This window comes from Salarias fasciatus, chromosome 6, assembly GCF_902148845.1.
Source record: "Salarias fasciatus chromosome 6, fSalaFa1.1, whole genome shotgun sequence".
In the NCBI taxonomy this organism is placed as follows: domain Eukaryota; kingdom Metazoa; phylum Chordata; class Actinopteri; order Blenniiformes; family Blenniidae; genus Salarias; species Salarias fasciatus.
In genome coordinates this window covers 8,137,150-8,158,989 of record NC_043750.1, presented here as the reverse complement: position 1 = coordinate 8,158,989, position 21,840 = coordinate 8,137,150, and the positions used below count along the sequence as shown (strand labels likewise).

General features: G+C 45.4%; 1 protein-coding gene across 1 annotated transcript in view; it reads left to right on the top strand.

Annotated features, from left to right (window-relative positions):
• Positions 1–250: 250 nt before the first annotated feature.
• slit1b (slit homolog 1b (Drosophila)) overlaps positions 251–21,840 on the top strand; it is an 81,558-nt gene continuing 59,968 nt past the window's right edge. Inside the window, exons 1-4 of the mRNA XM_030093918.1 lie at positions 251–411; positions 15,077–15,148; positions 15,950–16,021; positions 16,683–16,754. Of these exons, the coding sequence (XP_029949778.1) occupies positions 284–411; positions 15,077–15,148; positions 15,950–16,021; positions 16,683–16,754 (344 nt within the window). The 5' untranslated portion in view covers positions 251–283. The remainder of the gene's footprint in view (positions 412–15,076; positions 15,149–15,949; positions 16,022–16,682; positions 16,755–21,840) is intronic.

Here is a 21,840-nt window from a genome sequence, read left to right as displayed (position 1 = left end):
AGCGAGCTGAACTTCACCTGGCTTTGCTGCCTGCCTCCAGCCTCTTTCTCAACACTTTTTCCCCCCGAAGGAGGTGAAGCACCGGCCGTGCGCTGGTCGCTCATCCCAGCCCAGGAAGGAAGGAGCAGGATCTGGTTTCCACCCCCCCACCACCCCCTGCCCCCCTGTGGAGCTCCACAGGAGAGCGAGGATGCCCGCTGGGAGAAGAAGGCTCGGAACCGGAGCCGGGACTGGGACCGGGACTGGGACCGGGCCACAGACGGCTCTGGTTCTCTGGGTCCTGATGCTGCTGCTGGGGGGCCGAGCGGACGCCTGCCCCGCTTCCTGCAGCTGCCTGGGCAGCACGGTGGACTGCCACGGCCTGGGGATCCACACCGTACCCAAAAACATCCCCAGAGGGACTGAAAGGCTGTGAGTACACAGCACACACACACACACACACACACACACACACACACACACACACACACACACACACACACACACACACACACACACACACACACTCCTGCTCTCCTGCAGAGAGGCAGCGAGATGAGGGGAATCCTTCAAAGTGACGGCATACTGCTGCTCCTCACTTAAAGGAGCAAGCAGCACTCTGTCGGGGCCTCACACACACACGTTCAGTGTAGCCTGGAGTTGAGCGCAGCTGCGGCTAAAGGAAGGACTTTCTGTGCATGCTGAGCTGCAAACGGTCTGGTGGAGGTCAGTTCATTCTGTGTGCAGCTATCTCCCGGTGCTCCGAACACTGAGAGGCAATGCCTCAACTCCGGACTTTATTCCCAGGAATGAGTTGCTGCTCTGCGGCATCGTGCAGCTCTTTCTCTTCCCCTGCAGTGATCTCTCTCTCAGAAAACGATTCCTCACATTCCGCACCAATCTGGCAGAAAGCCCTCCCAGACCTTGCCTACTTACGCCGTTCTTCCTCATCTTCTGAGGAGAACGTGCCATAAAAGAGAAGCAGGACGATGGCACCCGCTCCTGACATTTACACTACCCCTTGCTTCATTATGCACAACGATTCGATCCGGAGCAATCAGTGCCCGGGCTAATGGTGCTGTCGCGCCGGTCTACATTACACTGGAATGTGCTTCCAATTTTCTCTCCTCTCATGGAGGTAAATGAGGCAAAACATTAGAAGCAAGTCTCGATTGAGCTGGGTCCATGTCACAACCGCCAGTAACTCTCACCTCGGTAATGAACTGAGCGGAGTTACCTTGGTAAAGGGCGAGGTCTCGGCTGATTGTTGATTTCAATCGAGTTTTATCTGATGGCCGTAATAAAGTGACCAGAAAGTCAATGTCGAGACTCTACAGAGTCTCAAAAAACTTGCGCAGATCAATGAGTCCACCTTTCCCTCAACTAACTAGTAAAGGCTGAAAGGCTCATGTCTTCTTCAAGAGCCCGGGTTATCCGTCGAAGTACAGTGAGAACCCTGGTTCACCCCTGAATGAGGGTCTGGAAGAAAAGCAGGACTCGGCTAAAGACCGAAAGCAGCTCAGACTCGAGCCAAACACAGGACGACCATCACGGTCGAATCCCTGCTGCTCCTTTCTCAGTCTGGTACGTTTTACAAGCTGTTGGTTATTGCTTCAGTCGGACCAGCCGTGTGAGAAAGGTTGCTGTGGGAGTTATGGAGCGCTAACATTTCGCTTGTTACTTCTAAACTCTTCGGTGTCTCGCTGTCTGAAGGTTTCAGGTGCTGTTTTACAGTTATATGCTTCGTACCTTAAGACAGAGCAGTCCACAGTGGTGCAGTTGTACTTCACTGTTTCTCAGTGATTCCTGGGAGGCTGGAATAAAATGGGATGAAGGAGAAAGCTGGAGGCTGAGAAGACACTTCTGCTTCATTTGTATGATTGTCAGTTGGGAAAATGTTTGTTTTTTTCATCAATTTTACATTCAGTCAGTATTTTCCCTCTTTGAGAACTGAATCACTAAAGGAAGAAGCAGGGTTTGGTTGGGAAACAGTCCTGTGACGGCAGAATGCTGGTTTCAGTCTCACCTGGAAGAATGAGCCCCTCCAGTAAAATTAGCGTGTTGAAACCTCTGCAGACAACTGAGCGATTTCCTGTTTTCGTCAGTCAGAGCCTAATTTGAACCAGAAGCAAAGACCTCAAACTCCTATGAAGAGTCCAATTTTGAAATTTGTGATTTTTTTTTCCCACCTAATTGCTCTGAAAAACGAGACAAGCTAACTGTTGAGGGGGCTGTTTGCATGTGTGTAAAGTGATTTGTCCCAGTGTGAGCAGGAGTGCTGTATAAACTGTGCAGGGCGAGCATGTATGTGTCGGTGCACGGTGAGTGTGTTTATTTCAGGTTCTGGAGTGGCTGCGGATGAATAATTGATGATTGTCGGGGGTGCCAGTAGATACATTATCCCTCCTCCTCTCTGGTTTACTGTAGCGTGGACGATGTTTTCCCCTCCGAGGCTGATCGCTTTACGATCGGGGTCCGGCGGCTGGGAGCTGGACGCGGTCCGGGAGAAATGGGCTGGAAAAAGCTGAGCCTGCTGACACACTTCTCCAGTTTTCTATTTCTGTGTGATGCAGAGTGAGAGGATCTGACAGCGCGGAGGGAAACGACAAACCGAAGCCCAGAAAGCTTCAACGAAAATCTCACGAGTTATCACAAAATCACAGAGGCCATTCAGGAGAACAGAGGGATTCAGAGTCACGGTGTTACCTCTTTGGTTCATATGAGACTGACTCAAAAGAAGAAACAAAAACAGAAAACTAAAAACAAAGGCTGGTTGAGACAGTTTTAAAGTCCAAAATCATAACTTTTAGTCTGTATATCAGAATTAAGGTCCTGGTAAAAGTCAAACTGTAGTGTGGATTGTTGGGGTCAAAGTCACAGTGAGTCCTGCACGAAGCGCCAGTAGAAAAGTTAATTTACTGTCAGAGAAGTGAGTGAGACAGCATGTAACCATGCAGAGTCAACCTGGACCGTGTGAAGAATCCGACCTGCACTTGGTCTCAGTCCAAAAAAGAGGAAGAGCAAGAGGACTGGGGACATGGACCTGGTGTGAGATCGGTCCAGCGCCGGACAAAGACCGTGCAAAGGGCAGACGGTGACGGCGGGTCACGAAGCCAGACAATCCAAACATTTGCTCACCAAACACTTGCAAAAAAATACGTGAACTAATAAAATCTGGAATCCACTGAAACAGTCCATACCCAGTAACTAAGTAATTTTGTTGGAAAAGAAACTATGTTGTTACCAAAACTACTCTGTCTTTGTTCAAACAATGAAAAGACAACTTTTCTGGAACTATGATGAGAGAACGCAGATTGTTTGTACGACTCACTCTCATGACTCTAACGGAGCGTTTCTAACAAGGTGAACATTTGCTGCCGTTTGGTTTGTGATTGTTTGCATATTCGCCAGATGCTGAGGAAACAAATATGATGAAGAAAGAAGCTGAAAAGAGCTTGAGTCTGCATATCATACTGCTCTCTGCATGTGTGCATGGTTATTTTACAAAACCATAACGCCAACTGTTCCCTGCATACTGCAGTGTTTCTGTTTGTAGAGCCTGAAGGTGAAACTTTTTTTTTTAAACTCTCATTTCCACTCAGTCATTCTTGGTCTCACTGGATTTACAGTGAGAGATGTCCAAAGCTCGAAGCCAAACTGTTTCTTCATTTTGCTTTTTATGAGTGTTCTTGAGGTCCCCGCTGATTAAAATACCGCTGCAATAACACTAAAACAGTCCGGCGCACGGCAGTGGGGAGAAAGTTCTGTTTCATTATATCGTCGGTATGGGCATCTGGGATGCTGCCTGATTGAACCACATGTGCAAAATGTCACAGTGAGCACAAAGCAGGCTGGACTCTCGTAGTGTTCACTCTTGTTTGGACCAAAGTTTGAAAATGAAGTTATTTTGATCATCGTGAGTCTCTTCAGCTTGCGGACGGCTGTGTCCTGAGAAAGAACTCCTGGTGGAATCAGACGGAGAATGTGGACATAGATCAGTGTTTCACGTGTCAGGATGTGGCTGCACGGCGGTGCAGTGGTTAGCCGGGGCCTCTCAGTCTGGAGTGTCCATGTTCTGCCCCCGTGTGTGCAGCGGTTTCCTCCAACAGCCCAGAACACGAAACCCGAGGTTAACTGGTGACCCTGAAGATGGATGGATGGATGGATTAATGGATGGGTGGGTGGATGGATGGATGAATCAATCAATTAATCGGTCAATCAATCAATCAATCGATGGATTGATGTTTGGATGGATGGTGCAATCTGTAAGGGTCTGTGACTTTAGAGTTCGAGCACAAATTGATTCCAGCGGCTCCAGAGCTTCCCGTCTCCGATGACAGGGAGCGAGTGTTTAATGCTTCATCGTGATCAGCTCCAACTTAAAATATATTATTCACAAATTAGCAAGATGCTGAAATTGTACTTATTTTGAAAAAAATGAATTTTCATGAATGCGTTCTATTTATTTTAACTAAAACATTTGGATTTGTGGATGTTTCTTCATTGTTGTGTGTGTGTGTGTGTGTGTGTGTGTGTGTGTGTGTGTGTGTGTGTATGCTCAGATACATGAACAATTCATTGGCACATTGATCTATGAATGTATTTCTAGTCTGGAGAACAACGCCTGGCTGAATATTCCCAGTCAGTGTTGTTGGTCATGATCAGTCTTTTCATTTCTTCATGATGCTGATGTGAGTCCAATCCGTGTCTCAGCGTTTGTCTCAGCATCACACACCGGTAACACAATAGACCTGCTCCTGTTTTAATCAATCGAGCCGTCTCCACGAGCCGTGTAATGACTGGTCGCTCCGCTCGTGTAAACATAGACGACGTGGCCTTTTGACCCGCGAACTGTTGTCCCCGTCCCACCGCTCCGGCTCCGGCGTCGCTCCGACCTGCGGCCGGCGGCGGCGGAGAGGAGGGGCTCATTAAACGGCTGCTTGTGAAAGGTCCTGTCGCACAATTAGCATGTAAAGTGATCTGAGTGAGTGTGTGTGTCAGCTGGACAGCTCGCCACGCAGGGAGTGTGTGTGTGTGTGTGTGTGTGTGTGTGTGTGTGTGTGTGTGTGTGTGTGTGTGTGTGTGTGTGTGTGTGTGTGTGTGCTCGGTATTTCCCAGGGAGACATCTGGCAATAAGAAGCTCATTTATCAAGGTGACTGCCCCAGTCAAACTAAACAGGCTTCCCTTCCTTGTTGGATTGTCATGGCAACATTGGAAAAAATGGACACCCCCCCCCAACACACACACACTCTCTGGACCTTGATGAGCATGGTTATTCAAAGGGGAAAGTGTGTGAGAAAGACACAGTGAGACCCGTCGGTCTTTCATGTGAATTACACAGATGAGTGTTTCCTATTGGAAATGCTTTGTTTGGAAACTTTAGCCAGCTCAAATCAGTCCGAAATTCCAGCACAGCAACAGTTTTCCTAATATTTAGATGATAATTGATGGAATTTAAAAAGCCAGACAGTGACCCGGTTGCTGGAGAGGGTCAGATTCCCATGTTGGCGGAACTTCAGTTCCTCCTGAAGGCAGTGGTCATCAGTTTGCATGTGCGCATGGTTTTGTGAGTGAATACATGAATACTAATCACCGTTACCAGCCAGGCAGCTGTGCATCGGTTCGTAGAGTGGTCATCTCTCATTCAGAAGGTTGGAGGTTGAATTCCCAAACTTCACCTGTCCATATGTTGAAGTGTTCCTGAGCTAAACACTGAACTTCAAGTTTCAACCACTGGTCGGACTGAGCACCATTCAGGCCACCTCTGTGTGTGTGTGAATGGGTGAATATGATTTTCAGTGTAAAGAGCTTTGGGCTCTGCTCATGTGGTGGAAGAGTGACATGCAATTCAAAACTGGGTTGTTTTCTGTGTAAACAAACATCTCTTTTCAAATATCGCCATGAAAATGTGAAAAGCACAAAAACAATGAGTTTTCACGTAAAAGCTGTGAATGAAGCATCAGTGAACACGGAGTCTGACTCTTTTGTCTTCAAACGACTTTGCTCTGTCCGGGTGTGTTCATATGGTTCTTCCTTTGATAGTGTGAGAAAGTGCAGATTGAAGTGTGCGTCACACTCAGTCTTTAGGTCCGGAGGAAAGAGATGTGTCAGTGTGTGTGAATGATTTCTTCCTGGATTCCTGCTTCAGGGTGAGAGGAGCATCGACGCTACAGAGAACAGAAAACACATGTGGACACATGCAAAGAGTTCTTGTCATTTCTAATGCCTGACTTTAAGTCATCAATCTCATCAGCCCCACGAGAAGCAACATTTAAACCAAAAATCCTGCTAATAATTGAAATAAACATGTCTGAGCTCATATTTGAACAAATGCCGTATACGTTATTGTTACAGTATGTCTTGTTAAGTAGGACCCAACAAACCACACAAGACTCGAGTAGGAGGTGTCTGAGTCTGAGACATTGAACTTTGGAGGAAAATCTAAACTGGACTGTAAATAATGAGAAAATCTGCCAATGCAAAGACTGATCATATATTGCATCAAATAAGTTATTTTTTCCCTGTTTGGACTGAGATTGTTCAGTAAATATCGGTGCTCGGGAAGCTGTTTTTGAAAGGCTGTAGCTGGTTTACTCCTGAACATTTCGTCCTTTCTCTCTCTTGCTTCGGTTATTGCAGCCATTAGAGGTCACTCCCACAGTAGGATGGGTCCACGTGTCCGGGCTGCACTGGAAAACCACATTTAATGTAAAGTTATAAAAAAAAAAAAAAAATCATGAAGTTGTGAAAGTGCTGTTTTTCTGCTTTACTGCTGCTGTATAAGCTAATATTGGTCACATCACCAACAGGACAGTGTTGACGGTTCTTTTAGGGCAGGTGGAGCACAGCCCCACCTGGTGTCACCCCAGAGGACTGCAGCCAAAACTAAGTTAGAAACTATTTAAGATTATCAGCCATATTTTATTGTCTGTGAATAAAGGCTTCGTCCTCCTAACTGGTGTATAAACAGTGTGTCAGGATGTTAGTTCTTGGTTTTGGTTTCTGTCTTGCCTCTTCAGGCCGGCTAGCCCCAGTGTCGCAGTCATGTCTAGAAAAGCACAATGGCGCATGCGCAGATGCAGCTGCCTTCGTGTGCAGCGATTTTGTTTTTTACAGTGAAACGTCATGTTCAAGTTGAAAGCTGATTGGCTGCCGCCACTGTGGGCGGGGCCTGATGACTGACAGATTGACAGTTCAGTGCTGCTAAAGCTAAAGCTAACGCTAACGCTAAAGCTAAAAACCGGAAATCAAGATCGGAAAGTCAGTGAAAACTCGCCGCCTTTCTTTTCGAGTGAGCCCTCAGCTTCGGTGAGTGAAAGGCTTTCACTGAAAGCATATCTTGCCAATCTTTTTACATGCACGCGCTTTAGCCGTGACGACTGATGCGCGCGTGCGCGCACACATGCTTGCACGCATGCTGCGCCTGCACCACCAAGTACTTTCACATGGAAGCCTGTTTACATCGTATATAAAACAGTGAATCGGGTCCGATTCCGCTGTTTAAACCATCCAGTCAGCACATGACAGGTTCCCTGATCCGTGTAGGAGCCTGGTGCCAAATTACAAGGATGTGTAATCATTGGCAGTTCACTATCAGTTCATGCCACATGGCTGTGTGTTTTGTTGGACATTTCAGAAATACAGGAGTCTGTAAGACAGCGAGGCTGGTGCCAAATTACAGTTGGAAATGACAAAAGACATGATAATTGAAAATGAAATTTGTCCGGTTAGAATGAAAGGAAGTTTAAAGGTGGAAGGATTAAGGAGAAGCTGGAACAGAGGATGAGGAAAGATGACAGCGTGGTTTAATAATGACTTCTTTGAAATGTTAGTGTTTCATCAACTGCAGTGAAGGAAAAAAAAGTGAGAACGGGCCTCATTGGTGGTATTTTCTCTCACTTTATGTGTTTACCCACATACACACACACACACACATTTATCGTTTTCACTATCAGTCACTACTACCTCAGCTTTCTCCCCTCCCTCTCTCTGCTCATCTCCTGAAATCATCAAACCCTTTCCCCTGCGGCCCCTTACTGGAAAAGATGCTGCTAATGAAGTGTCATTAGACCTGAGTGTGTGTGTGTGTGTGTGTGTGTGTGTGTGTGTGTGTGTGTGTGTGTGTGTGTGTGTGTGTGTGTGTGTGTGTGGCAGGTTATATTAGTCCCATCCACTGGGTTCATAGCAGACGCGAGGAAGATGAGGAATGTGAGTGGGACAATGGAGGAGGCGGCACAGAAGAAGGGATCAAGAAGGGCAGGAACTAAGAGACGAGCTCATTAAGGTTTTTCAGAAGAGGAAGAAATGTGGAGGTGAACATGAAGGAGCTGTCTTTTCAGTCCAGGAGTGGGTGTTGGTGCTGGTGGTCCCATTTCATCCCAACAGACTGTGAAATACATGGATTTCACATGTTTTTAATCTGCTAGCGAAGTAGTACTGACCTGAAGTTTGGCTGTTTTTTTTTGTAGTCTGTGGGAAATGGCAGCCTCCACTGGTGAAGTGCAGTGAATAAATGCGAGAACTGTACGAGCTTTATTGTTTGCACGTGTAAAAAAAAATTAAAAATTCTATGTTAAGACCATTTCAGAGCATTCAGGTGAAGATATGTGGTGAACACTGTCTGCTGCACACCTCAAGACATCTTCCTTTCAATTCATTTTTTTCAATTTCATTTACTGTGCAGCAAATATAACGCAGTCATTTCAAGGTACTTGAACAACGAAAACCCAACAATTTGACATGAATTAGTAGAAGAAGTGAAAAAGAAAAACTCAATTTTAACAGGAAGAACCCTGCAGGAGGAGACTTTCTACAGAACCAGACTTTCTGGAGACTTTCTGCTGTTCTGGTGGGAGGATAGAGAATCTGGTGCCAAATTACGAGGACTTCTGCAGTTGGTTGGATTGCTTCATGAACATTTGTCTTTCAATCCATTTCAGAACTACAGGATCTGAAAGACAACGAGGCTGGTACCAAATGACACTTGGGAATTATGAAACAATCCTGGAAATTTACCAGTTGGAATAAAAAAACAACTTCTTAAGACGGCAAGGGCGAAAAGGTAAATAAAAGTAAGAGAGTGTAAACAGAGACCACAGCACATGGTAATAAGGATGTCTTTGACAGCTTCACTGTCTTTTTACATGCTTGCTCTACGATGCTGTAAACCTGACAAATCATGACCAAACGTTGGAAAGCAGCAGTGTGAGGTCTGGCGTTTCCCTATAGAGGAGTTAAACACACCCCAGTTGAATAAGAGCGGTCATCTTCATAATCTCATGAGTCAACACCCTCCATATTACACTATCATTTCTAACATGCAGGGAAATAATTGTTTCATAAGTGCCTAAAGTTCAGCTATGTACTGAACATGAATGATACTTCACCTGATGACCAGACAAACAGTGAAATAGTGAATGTTATTACTTACCTCAGCTTGGTTCCCAGCATCTTTGCTTCATTGTCACTCTCTTATATTATGTAGGAAAGCGAATGTTGATATTTGCCAACTGAGTCATTAAAGCACATGAAGCGGACAAGGAGCTGTTTGTGTGCAAATATTGATGGAGAGTCTGACAAACTTGCAGGTTCGGGACTGGGCTGCATTGCAGCACTGTTTAGTAAACAGAAGATGGAGCAGAAAAGCACTGGCTTTCTCTGTTGTTTGTTCAGATCTGCTGAGGCTGTGTGCAAATTGCTCTCTCTGTTTCTCCCTGTAATGACTGTGGGCTCCGGGATCGTGTTATTGTCAGTGTATCTTGATACATGCAGCCTGTGCAGATGCTCAATTGATCAGCAGATTAGAATTACCCACTTAAATCGACTGGCCGCATGACTGCTCAGATGTAACAGCAGCCCTTAATGTGTGTGTGTGTGTGTGTGTGTGTGTGTATGTGTGTTTGTGTTTGAGAGATGCTTTTGTTTGTGCTGATGTTGCTAGTATCTACCAATAACCAATTTCAAGAGCTACCAAGTATATCTTGTTTTTACCTGTCGTCATGCATAACCTGATCTACTATTGCATCCGTCCATCCCTCCATCCCTCCATCCCTCCATCCGTCCATCCATCCATCTTTTAGCAGCCTGCTCAAACAATGAAGCTGCTTTAACGTGACCAGTGCACGCTGTGTTAATGTATCTTTGGTAAATGTGTAATGTTCCAGACGTGTTTTCTCATTCTTCTATCGGATCCCTCACCTGATTTTCTGAAAACAGTCACTTTCTAACACATTTCCAGAGTTTCACTTACTGCATCTCATCGTATTGTCTCTCATGCTTGTTTTTTTTCTCTCTCTCAACACAGCACACCTCATGGTCTCACTAATTCGCTGAGCCGCCTCCTGCTCGCCTTCCCTGTCAGTTGTAACAGTGGATATCAGGCCACTGCCTCACTGGCGACTGTGTGTGTGTGTGTGTGTGTGTGTGTGTGTGTGTGTGTGTGTGTGTGTGTGTGTGTGTGTTTGTGCATGCGTGTGCGCATGTGAGACGCGTTCTGCTTTAATGAGCCATTGTTTGGCAGAGTCGCCACTCGAGGGGAGTCTGTCGCTTAGCTGACCCTTGACCTGGCCATGCTGCACAAAACTCAATTACCCACGCCTCACCGGGGCTGCGTCTTCCCTTGGGTCTCTTTCCTTGGCCTCATACACAGGGGAACAAAAAAAAGAAAGATCTAGTGAGCATTTTCTGCCCGATTGCTCCAGACTTGTGCGTTCTTTTCCTGGACAGAAATGCGGTCATCATTCCATATTTTCTCTCTCCCTGCTGAAGCCATGTGCAGTTTAACTGTCAGTGTAATTTCACACACGTCCGCACAGAGATTCTGGACCCCCCGCCGTGACCCGTCTCCATCCATCCTACCCTCCCTCCCTCGCTCGCAGCCAATCCCCTGCTTCCGCTCCCCCGTCTTTCTCATAATGACCTCCTCCATCGTCCGACTGTGAGACGTGCAAATATTGTATTTTCTTCTCCCTCGGTCCCACCATGAGATGAGTTTACCTTTTCGGCTAGATCTCAGTCTCTCTGCAGAAAGTTGGACTTCTGTGAAAGTTTGCTGGAATAGAGGTTCCACATAAACAGTAGAGGTAGAAGCAAACGGCACATCTAGCTGGAATGAAGACTTGGGGTCTGTTTTGGACCTGGGATCCACTCGTGTTGCTGGTTGGTGTGGTTAGCGCCTGCAGGCTTTCACCCAAAACAACTGAAATGCTGGGAAGTCGTTTATAGATCAGTCTTCTCTCGCAGCCACTTCTCAAGAATGAATGGCTTTGCTTTCCAAAAACGTCAGCTTCATCGTGATGAAGACCACTTTGATGACTGCAGATTATCTCTCTCAGCTGGTGTGGTCCTCTCACAGGATCTGGAGGAAGTGGCAGAGAACAGGGGTGGCTGAGCCTCCTGGCTCTACGTTCTGCTTCTCACAGGTTTCGACGCGACACATTCCTCAAACAGTGAAGGTCTGATGACCGTGGTGGCCGCGCTCGTATGACTGAAGCTTTTTGAAAGTATTCAATCAAAGATCCACCGCTGTGGCGATGACTGTGTGAACATGAGTATCTTCTGTTCTGAGGTAGACCATGAGGTTCAGTCAATGCTTTGGTCTTGAAGACTGAAGAGTGTTAAGAATATTGCACCAGCAGAAACAGCCTGAACGTTTGATACAAGGATTGTTCAAGTGTCTCTTTTTGGCACTTTGTTGTGAATTGTAGCCATGTTTTCATGATCACTTACCTCTTCACCATGTTATGCTTTCAGTGATGAGCTTTTGCAACACCGTCATGTAATGACTTCTAATTTTGTTCCTGATTTCTGTTTTCATCTGCAGCCAGTCTCACCATTCGCCTCATGCAGCAGCAGAGCTCTCTAAATGCACACTGTGTTCTCTTCACCACTTTCTGAAAACCCTCCAGAAAATCCAAACAGAAACTACCAGACTCAGAGTGTTAATGAGCATTTAGAACTAATGTTGTGGCTCCCCGGGCAGATTGTGTTTTCACTACTTTTAAAGCACAAGACCTGAAATGATCACTGCCTATCTAGACACTCAGCGAAAGCTACTGAAATAGTTCTGTGACATCCTGTTAAATCTGACAGAACATACAGAATGTAAGAAATATTGGCTTAATTCATTTGGCTTGCAAAGAACATCACGTGGGCCCATTCCAGTCGTTCAAGGTATAAAGTTCTGTGGCCGCTGAAGGTTCTTCTTGTTTCCAAGTTGCATGCAGATTGTTTTCCTCTGAGTTCATAGAATGTCTGCAGAACCAGACAACAGCAGGAGCTTTACATTTGTCTGCTAAGCAGAGCAGGCGTGTGCGTTTAAGCATTTCAGACAGGTGAACCATTACAGCTCTTTTGTCCACAGCAATTGTCCTGAATCTGAAGCGATGCCATGGCTGCCACTTTGCCTTCATGCATGACCAGATCTATTTTCTTCCTGCAGAACACCAGTGACACTTACTCTCCCTGATACCAGCCGTGCACCAAGGCTGAAGTGAAGAAGAAATGGTGGTGGATTTATTTTAATTTTACACAGAACCATACCCAATGAACACTTGACATGCTCGCTGCTGCTTTTGGAATTCTGTGCTGGCTGTGCTGTGGTCGTGGTTATCAGTCCAGTCAGCGGAGACCAAAGCTGGTTAAATATAGAATTCATTTCATTTATAACTGGCAAATAAAATGAAGGTAATCAGGGCTGAACCATTAGGATGACCCAGATAAATGAGAGTAAACCTTACAGCAGGTCAGAGTTAACTTTACCACAGGAAGCAAAATGAACATGTCTCACCCAAATGCACAAAATGAAGCCACATTAGACAGCTGCACTCTAAAAATAGTAGAATAGCTCTAACTTATTGGCAAAATGAACCCAGCAAATTCTTCAGCTCCTCATTTTGAGGAAGATGGACACTCCTGGGGACGGCACGGCTCGCCCAAAATATCCACAACTGTTAAATTCTAAAAAACTGTTTCAGGGTCTCACTTCCAAATACAGTAACACTCCCAAATGTGGATCATGTGTTCAAAAGCAAATCTTAGAATTTCATTCATCCAGACGTTAAGGAAGCAGAAACAAACTCAGTAGCTGAAGATGTACAGGACTGGATACCAGGATACACGGGATGGGGAAGGCAACGATCATTTGAATCGAGGATCCAACCTCCTGCCTGGGGAAGGGTTTAGGAATAATTCAGCAAGAAAAGAGCTCTAAACTTTGACGAGGGCGAGGAAAGTGTGTACTAGAGTGTGTACTTTTTGATCGTGATACAAAAAACAATTATCCTCTGCTAACAAAAATGATTTGCAAACACCAGTGTTAGATTTTTGTATTTGGCCTATTTGACTGAAAAATCCCAGCACATCAGAGAAAAAGATCTAACATTGTGTTTCTGAATAACATTTTTGGTGAAGATTCATTAATTTGGGGAGGAAACTTCAGTGGTGGAAAGAATAACCGATTGAACCCGATTTGAACACAAATATGCCATCATGAACATGTTTCTCTCCTTCTGCATGGCCAGGCGTTTTCTTTGCAATCATCTGAGTATATTAAAACTACGGTTCACACACCCAAACCACACCATCCTCCCTCTCTCGCTCTCTCTCTCTCTCTCTCTCTCTCTCTCTCTCTCTCTCTCTCTCTCTCTCTCTCTCTCTCTCTCTCTCTCTCTCTCTCTTTATGAGGGATAGGCCAAGGTCAGACTCTGCTCCACCCGTTACAGTACTACCGCAACATGAGACTCCACACACACACACACACACACACACACACACACACACACAGAGACAGGTATGTGCACACGGCTCGTCTTACCTCTTCTGCCACAAAGCCTCGTGGGAAGAGTGACATCATTCCCTCGCCTGTCCGTCATTCAGACAATGAGGTTTTGGGGTTAAACCTCCTGTTTGACGAAGCCTCTGCAGCTGAGGTGAAACAGGCGCCTGGACAATGTCATATAAAGCGCGCTGGCAGCGCTTCGTACCGTTAGCGCCCGTATAAAATAGAGAGGCGTCTTTGAGCGGTCTGCCTCGGGTGGCTTGAAGTGAACGCAGCGGCGGTGCAGCTCCACCGAGAGCAGCTGAAGAGGACGAGGGAGGAAGATCACGTCGCTCAAATGAACGAGGATGTTGAAGGAAAAACCTTAAAGTTGTCTTTGATGTGAACTGAAGGGAAAACTGTTGTTCTGAGGATATTTTCAAGGTGTAATCTGACTGAAAGTGCCCTTGAGCACAGAAGAAGTATGACGTTTTCTCTGAACAGAATGAAAGTATTTGGAGAAAATGTGTGGCAGGAAGTTGTTGGTATTGAATTGCCGCTAAAGACCTTTACATTGCAGAGATATGACAACTGAGCAGCCTCGGCATACACAAAGACCACCTAAACCAAGTCAAAAGTTGAAGGCAGACTCAACAATGCCTACATGAGCTAGCATCAGTGAATGCGCTGAGGAAAAACTTCTTTCTATATGAAATCTTTAACTAAACTAGGCTCAGTCCGTCAGGGGATGTCGAATAAAGAAAAGAAAAAAAAAGCAGTCATCACAGATTATTCAGTTTTAGCTCCACAAACAGAGATCTGAGCATGAATGAACATAAAACCACAGATAAGAGAGAACAGGAGACAAAGGCACCAAACTCTCCAAAAATGGTATTATTGATTACCTGGGAATAATGGAACTGTTATAGACAGACAGGTATTGTAGAATTATGGGAAAGTTAAAATTACAATAATGAAAAAAATGCAGCTGCCTTGCATGGCGGACGCCTCCACTGGCGTGTGAATGTGTGTGAGTGGGTGAATGTGGCTGACAGTGTAAGGCGCCTTGGGCTCTGCTGAACTGTTAAAGCTCATTTACTGTGACGGTATCAACACATAAGGCTGGGATGGGCTGGTCTTACTATCTGTTTACCGAACAAGCATGGCTTCTGATGGTCCAAACTCATTCAAGCACATGTAGAACATGCAAACTTCTCACCGTTGGCCAGAGGTTTATCTGGATCTCTTAGCTACTGAGTGAATGTGCTGTTCACTTCATCATTATGAAACCCCCGGACGTGTCTCCTGTGTTCTAATGCACTATTGTCTTTGTTTTTCAGAGATCTGAATGGGAACAACCTGACCGTCATCACAAAGCTGGACTTTTCTGGCCTCAAACACCTCCGAGTCCTGTGAGTCACGCACACAGATGACATTTCCTCATTAACGCTGCGGTTTTCACAGCGGTTCCCACATTCAATTGGACCTTCTATTTCAGACACTGTTAGGACAAGTCGAAGCATATTCAGATTCGTCTCTGAAAAGTGAGAGGCCCCGCCCCTCTCTCGTTGCTAGTGGGCTCAGAGTCAACATGGCAACAGTGTGTATTTGTGTGTGTTTGTCGAAAGACGGTTTCCAACATTTCTAAGCTGGGCCAGACAAGAATGTGTGAATCATGACTGCGGTGCCATCTGAAGCCAGAGGGCGCAGAGGGACGCTTTAGCCGTGAGACGACACATGAGCCAACCAGGGCTGCTCGTTCAGTGTCACTGTCAGTCAGATTTACGACAAGGTGGGGTGCATCCGCGACCTTTTGACCTGGAAACACAGTGCCCTCCGGGGGGAGGCCGGATCGGAGCGGTGGGTTTCCAGTATTACCCCGAGGGCCGGGACTTCACCGAGCGTCCATGATGGACATGAGGCACTGAAAGGATGACATGCCAAGAGCTAATGACATCTCCAGAGGCCCTCTCAAAACAGATTAGCAGCCCACTGGGAGCCCGGGGCCCGATGCTGTCAGGAGGGCGTCGAGTGTAACAGCAGTGCTGTATGAACTGGAGGCTCCTCCAGCAGGGTGGAGGCGGGGGTTTCAGGGTACTCACTGGCATTAATGAAAATACTGAAAAGGTGAAAGGTTTTGTGTCGTGAGTGTCGCCCCCTTCTCATAATGCTAATTTAAACCCAGGAACTCAGATCATTTTTTTTCTTTGCAGTCATCTGATGGAGAACCAGATCACTAACATTGAGAGAGGAGCGTTTGATGAGCTGAAGGAGCTGGAAAGACTGTAAGAACACCTTAACACACACGCGCGCACACACACACACACACACACACACACACTGCATCTGCGTCACACATACAGCACAAAAGTGACATTTTGATTCATGGATCAAGACCTTTTTTTGACGTTTTGCACAGTGTGTACTCGCTTTGGGACGGCGTTGTGCAGTGATGGTCAGTGCTGTCCATTCACAGGACATCTTCTATCCCTTGATTTCCAGGGTTTTGCTGGGTCCTCCAGCTGCCTCTAACAACCCAGAGGCATCCTGGTTAGGGTAGTTGATCTGGTGGTCCCAGCTCCAGAGACGATGGACATACGAACGCATAAATGGCTAAAATGGAGAATGATTTCCAACAATGTCAAAGCATTTCACACAATCCATTCATCTACTATTTACCCACACCACTGGGAGCAACTCGGGGTTCAGTTTCAGCCCCAGGGACGCTTTGACACGTGGACAAGCAGAGACAATGTTGGGATTGGTGGATGGAAAGAAATTGGAAAGATCTGGGAGTTTCAGTAAAATAATTGTCTTTTGCATCTTGTCATGAGACCTCCGGTGGGACAAATAGGGCCAGTAAATGAGAGGAAATCAAGCATTCTGTATCCAAGCAAACACACACTGGCTCAGGCTCTTTAACCTCATATTCTTATCTCCATGCAGTCGCCTCAACAAAAACCGTCTGAGCCAACTTCCAGAGCTGCTGTTCCAGAAGAACGAAGGACTCTCTCGCCTGTGAGTGAAACGTCTTTTCATACACCTGCTGCTTTACAGGGGCTCAAACACCAGCGACTGAATGGATTTCATCTTTCCACAGTATAAATAGTGGTTCAGATTTGAAGAGATGATGGCGTACGTTTGCTGTGAGCCAGACCTGCGGTCAGAGATCAGATTGTTTGGAGCCCTAGGACTCAGATTTTAACAGGAAGCTGATGATGTGAGGATAAAGTTGGTGTGGCGTAGCGGGCTTTTGAAATTCTCTCCTATTCTGTGACGTCTGTACTTTCATTAGTTGTATAGTTTACATGTTTGTGTGGCATGAAGTGGTAGAGCTCTGCAGTCTCTTCAGCTGTCTCTTCTGTTTGTCAAGTTTTTATTTTCATTGCCAATACTTTGCTTTGTTTTCATTTATGATTTCAATGATTTCTTGTGGTTTGATTATTTAAGCCCATCATTGTTGGTTTGCTGCTCTTCAGATTGGTTATTCTCATTAACATTCCTCTGCTGCACTGTTCAAAGTGTAACATTCAGCGAGGGAGTCGTATTTCGTATTAGTTAGTTTTATCTAGGGTTGTACAGATAAACCACAACAATATAGACCCATTTTTCTGGCGCAATATGCTTGAAGTGTGGTCAGAAATGGACTTCAAACTTTCCCCAGAAAACTCCGCGGCCTTCTCATTGATAGGAAAAACACCACAAATCACCTTAAAGAATCCTACAGGACAATACAAAGAGTCTGAACACACACACGCAAACTCAGCCACCTATTCACCTAACCCTCAGATTTACCTTCACCGCAGCTCAACCACAGCCTGACCCTCAACCACGTCTTCATATGAAAATCCATTGAGTTCCTGGAGGCTTCCTTCATTCATGTCCCCACAAATACACGAACCCCCATGAGTGAGTCCCCACCAGGGCACATAAACCCTCCGCAGGCACACACACATTTGTTTTCTAATTTAATAAGTGACAGCTTGGACTCAGTCGGTTAGTGTGTGGCACGCTCCGCTCCCATGTCTTTGTTCTGAATGTGTTTGTAGTGCAGGATGTGGAAGGTATCACCCATTGCCTGGAGACGCCTGGAAACACACACACACACACACACACACACACACACACACACACACACACACACACACACTGCTACAGAGAGAGAGAAAGTGGAAAAAAAGCAGACATAACAGCTCTTTCTAATTAACTCTTCTCACTGATTGATCCGTTTGAGGCAATGAAGTGTTTTTGTACCTGCGATACAAAGACTCGCTCTTACCTGTCCTCGGAGTGCAGGGGGAGGGGGAGCCGAGCGGGTAATGGCCACGGAAAATACCAGCAATTAGAAAGGAAAAAAGTGTGTGTGTGTGTGTGTGTGTTTATGTGCGTGTGTGCACGCTGTCGCTGTTCGGCTTGTGTGGGATTCAAACCCTGGAAGCGCATTTGATTTCTGCTGTCGAGTCTTTGTGTTTGGGGCTGAAATGCTGGGTCACATGACATTCTGCATGGAGCTAAAGTGGAAGATGTACTAAGGCGTTAAAAAAGTTAAGATCACCATAAATCTGCATCTGTGTGTGCATGTGTGTGTGTTTGTGTGTGTGAGAGAGTGTTTTTTAGCCACAGTCTTTATTTTTCAGGCCGTACAGCACTTATAGCGTACATTCTTATTCACGAAGACGTGGTTGGTGGTTCAGGACGTTTCATCAAGAGGAGGATGAAAGGCTTGCAGAGTTTAGTGTATCAGCGCACCGGCCCCACAAGTAAAGCTGTAAAAACACATTTGTGTTTGTGTGTGGGTGCATGTGAATGATGGGGATAAAGAGGAAGCATGGGAGTGATAGATGGTGGAAGAGACGGTGTGTGTTTGTTTGTTTGTTTGTGTGTGTGTGTGTGTGTGTGTGTGTGTGTGTGTGTGTGTGTGTGTGTGTGTGTGTGTGTGTGTGTGTGTGTGTCTGCCCTGATTACTTGCTGTTTGCTGCTTTGGCAATTTCACACTCTGACTCCCATCAGGGAATGCCGAGATGGACTTGGCATGTCCGATCAATCAGCACACACACACACACACACACACACACACACACACACACACAGAGTGACACACTCGCAGTGCAAAGCCATTAGCACTTCCTCCAGCAGGAGTGATTTCTTTTCCTCCTGCTGTGTTGATGGACTGTACAAAGCCGCATGTCCCTGGGAAACGCACACAAATGTAGTTGTGTGCTGCTTTTTGTCCGTGTGGTTTTTATCTCTTTGACAGAATTCCCTCCTGCGCTGCAGAGTCTCTCCATTTTCCTCATTCTCTCCTGCAGTTATTTCGGTGACACACTGCCGTGCATCGGCCGGAGCCGGGCGGCCGCTCATGTCCTCCAGCAGTAATACTTTGTTGTTATGAAGCCGAAGCGGCTTCAGGAACCCTGCGTTGGTGCCATTTCATTAGTCTGAGGTTGGTTCTAATTTCTACAAAAACTGAAAGTGCGGGTTCTGAGAGCCATGGTTTTACATACTGGGATCCCAGCAACTGGCACAGATGGAATATAAACAACAAATAGGTCTCTTTTGGCCAGAAAATGCAGTGATTCTGCTGCGTTTTCCCTCCTTTTCATCCAGTTCTAGCATTGTACTTCGACATGCGGGCAGTTTTTAGTTCAAAAATCCCAACTCCAAATATCATGTTTCCTGGTAATACATGATCTTTTTCCTGGTTTAGTTATATTCTGATGGATTCTTATTTAAGGTGAAAAATCCCACTCCGGCTGCCAACATGGTTGGAAAATGTAAATAAATACTAAATGAGCTTTGGTTATTCACACGCTGGTCCACGAACACTGTTTGCGCTCAGGCTCCATCGGGAACCGTTCGGTTCATTTCCTTCCCTGATGCCACGGTTAGAGTTCAGGATTAATCCAGCAGGTGAGGAACTACTGAGGTTTAGGTCGGAGAGTGGTCTTCAAACCCACCTCCCTCTCAGATGGATGACCACCTTCCCATAACGCTCCTCCGCTGTCAGACCTTCGTCGGTAGATGTGTGCGTTGGTGGAGATTATTTATCCTACTAATCACCTGTAAGTAGCTTCTATTTACAGGCAGTGTTGAGAAATGTAGTGGAACAGGTATTTAATCATAGTTACTGATTACTTATTTATAAGTTACGGCAAGCAAAATGTGACGAGTTGCGTTAGAAATGAACTGAAGTTACTAATCACCTCTCTAATTCAGCAGGTCAACGCTTTTTCGCCTTTAAATCCAAGTGTCATGAAGCTGATTCTCACTGGAGACAAAAGGTTCAGGTAAAGCTAAAGCCAAAGCTAGTATTCATTTAACAGAAAACAGAGCAGTTCAATATCACCTCAGGTTAAAACCCCTCAGATTTAATCTCAGAAGTGTCCAAACTGCTGCAGCTCATGCTCAGCGATGGCTCAACCCTGAATGCTGAGACGGGAAAACAGTGAGGTCGTCTGATTTCTTTGGCTGTCCTTCATTCCCACTTGTTGGAATAATTAAAAACTATTTATCTGGGTGTCGGAAAACACTTGAAAAAAATGTATAAAACTTCCTGCATGTCAGCACGAGAGCTCCATTCAGAACGCCAGAGAGAGGAACTCCAGTCCAAATGCGGCTGGAGCCATGAAGGAAGCTGTCGTCAGTCCGCTTCCTCTGATTTAACGCCCGTTAGCATCACTCAGGAAGTCACTGGCAAAACCTCTGATTAACACAAATTGACTGTAAAATTTACTTTTAGCAGCCACTCTGTGGCAGGTTTGTTGGAGCCGTTTCCAGTCAAGCTTCCGTTGAGGAGATCGCTCACTCGCAACGTGACGAGGCTGCAGTGCAGTAAATCTACTTTAATAGGAATCCTCCACACCCACTGCCAGTATTTGTTTGTTTTATCATGGTGCCCAGATGCTTCCTGAACATGTGCACCATGGTGAAAACGCAAAACTCATTGCATTTTTCTGTGTCTGTTTACAAGACAAAAGACAGCACAACTTTTGAAATTGCCCGAGGTGGAACTTTTTCAAAACACACCGATTCCATCGCCGAGTAAACACAGGAAACTGATGCCTTTCTGAAACGTTGGTGCTGCGCAAGAGCACCACAGCCAAAGTAACTGATTACAGTGACTCATCAGAAAGACAACACACACCTTTTCTGAAATGAAAACACAAACATGAAGTGTTTTCACTGGAAATGTTTTCTAACCAGGGCTAACCTCGAATAGCATTACCGTCCAAAACACCAACACTGCTAAACTTGTGACAACTGCTGCAAGTAAAATGGCTAAGACTAAGGCTAAGATTGCAGAAATGGGCAAAAATACTGCAATGACTAAAATTGCTTCAACTATCAAAACAGCTAAAATAGTTAACATCACTGCAATTTTTATAGTGAATATAATAACTAAAATTACTAAACTGGTAAACTGCAAAAAGCTGCAGAAACAAGTTGAATGGGCTGTGGCCACAAAATACCATGAATAAAACATTAAAGATGACTTTAAAAGTCAACAATTGTTTAGTTTTGGAATTTTACAAATGTAATATCTGCAAAAATATAAAATATGCATGCATTCAAAACACTTTTAGCATGCATATGTATAATAATGCAAAACTGCATCCTGCTGTGTTTTCTGTCTTTTGTGCTTCATTCAAATTGTCTAGTAGAGACTGAGTGGTGAAAGAGTCGCCTGTGGCGTTGAAGGTTGGGTTCAGTGGCTTCGTCTTGCTGCTCTGTGTCCTGCTGGTCACTGATGGTACTGCAAGTGAGAATTATCCTGCAGGTCACACTTTACCCCAGATTTTCCATAAACCACGGCTCCAGAATATGTCTGTGACACTGTTGGCGGTGAAATCTCTACAGCAAATGAGGTGTTTGAAATATGAATTTCTAATAAATAGAAGTGTTTTATCTGGAAAGCATTGCTGTGGCCTTGAAGAAAATAATACATATTTTGGTTATTTTGTCAGATTGTAAATCTTACTGCCATTATTGGGGCCAACAGGGGGGATAATATGTTTATACAGCTGGTTTCGGTTAATGACCAGAGTTCCAACTCGTCTGTGCACATGAACAAAAATGATTCTAAAAAGAAACTTTTAAGACATGA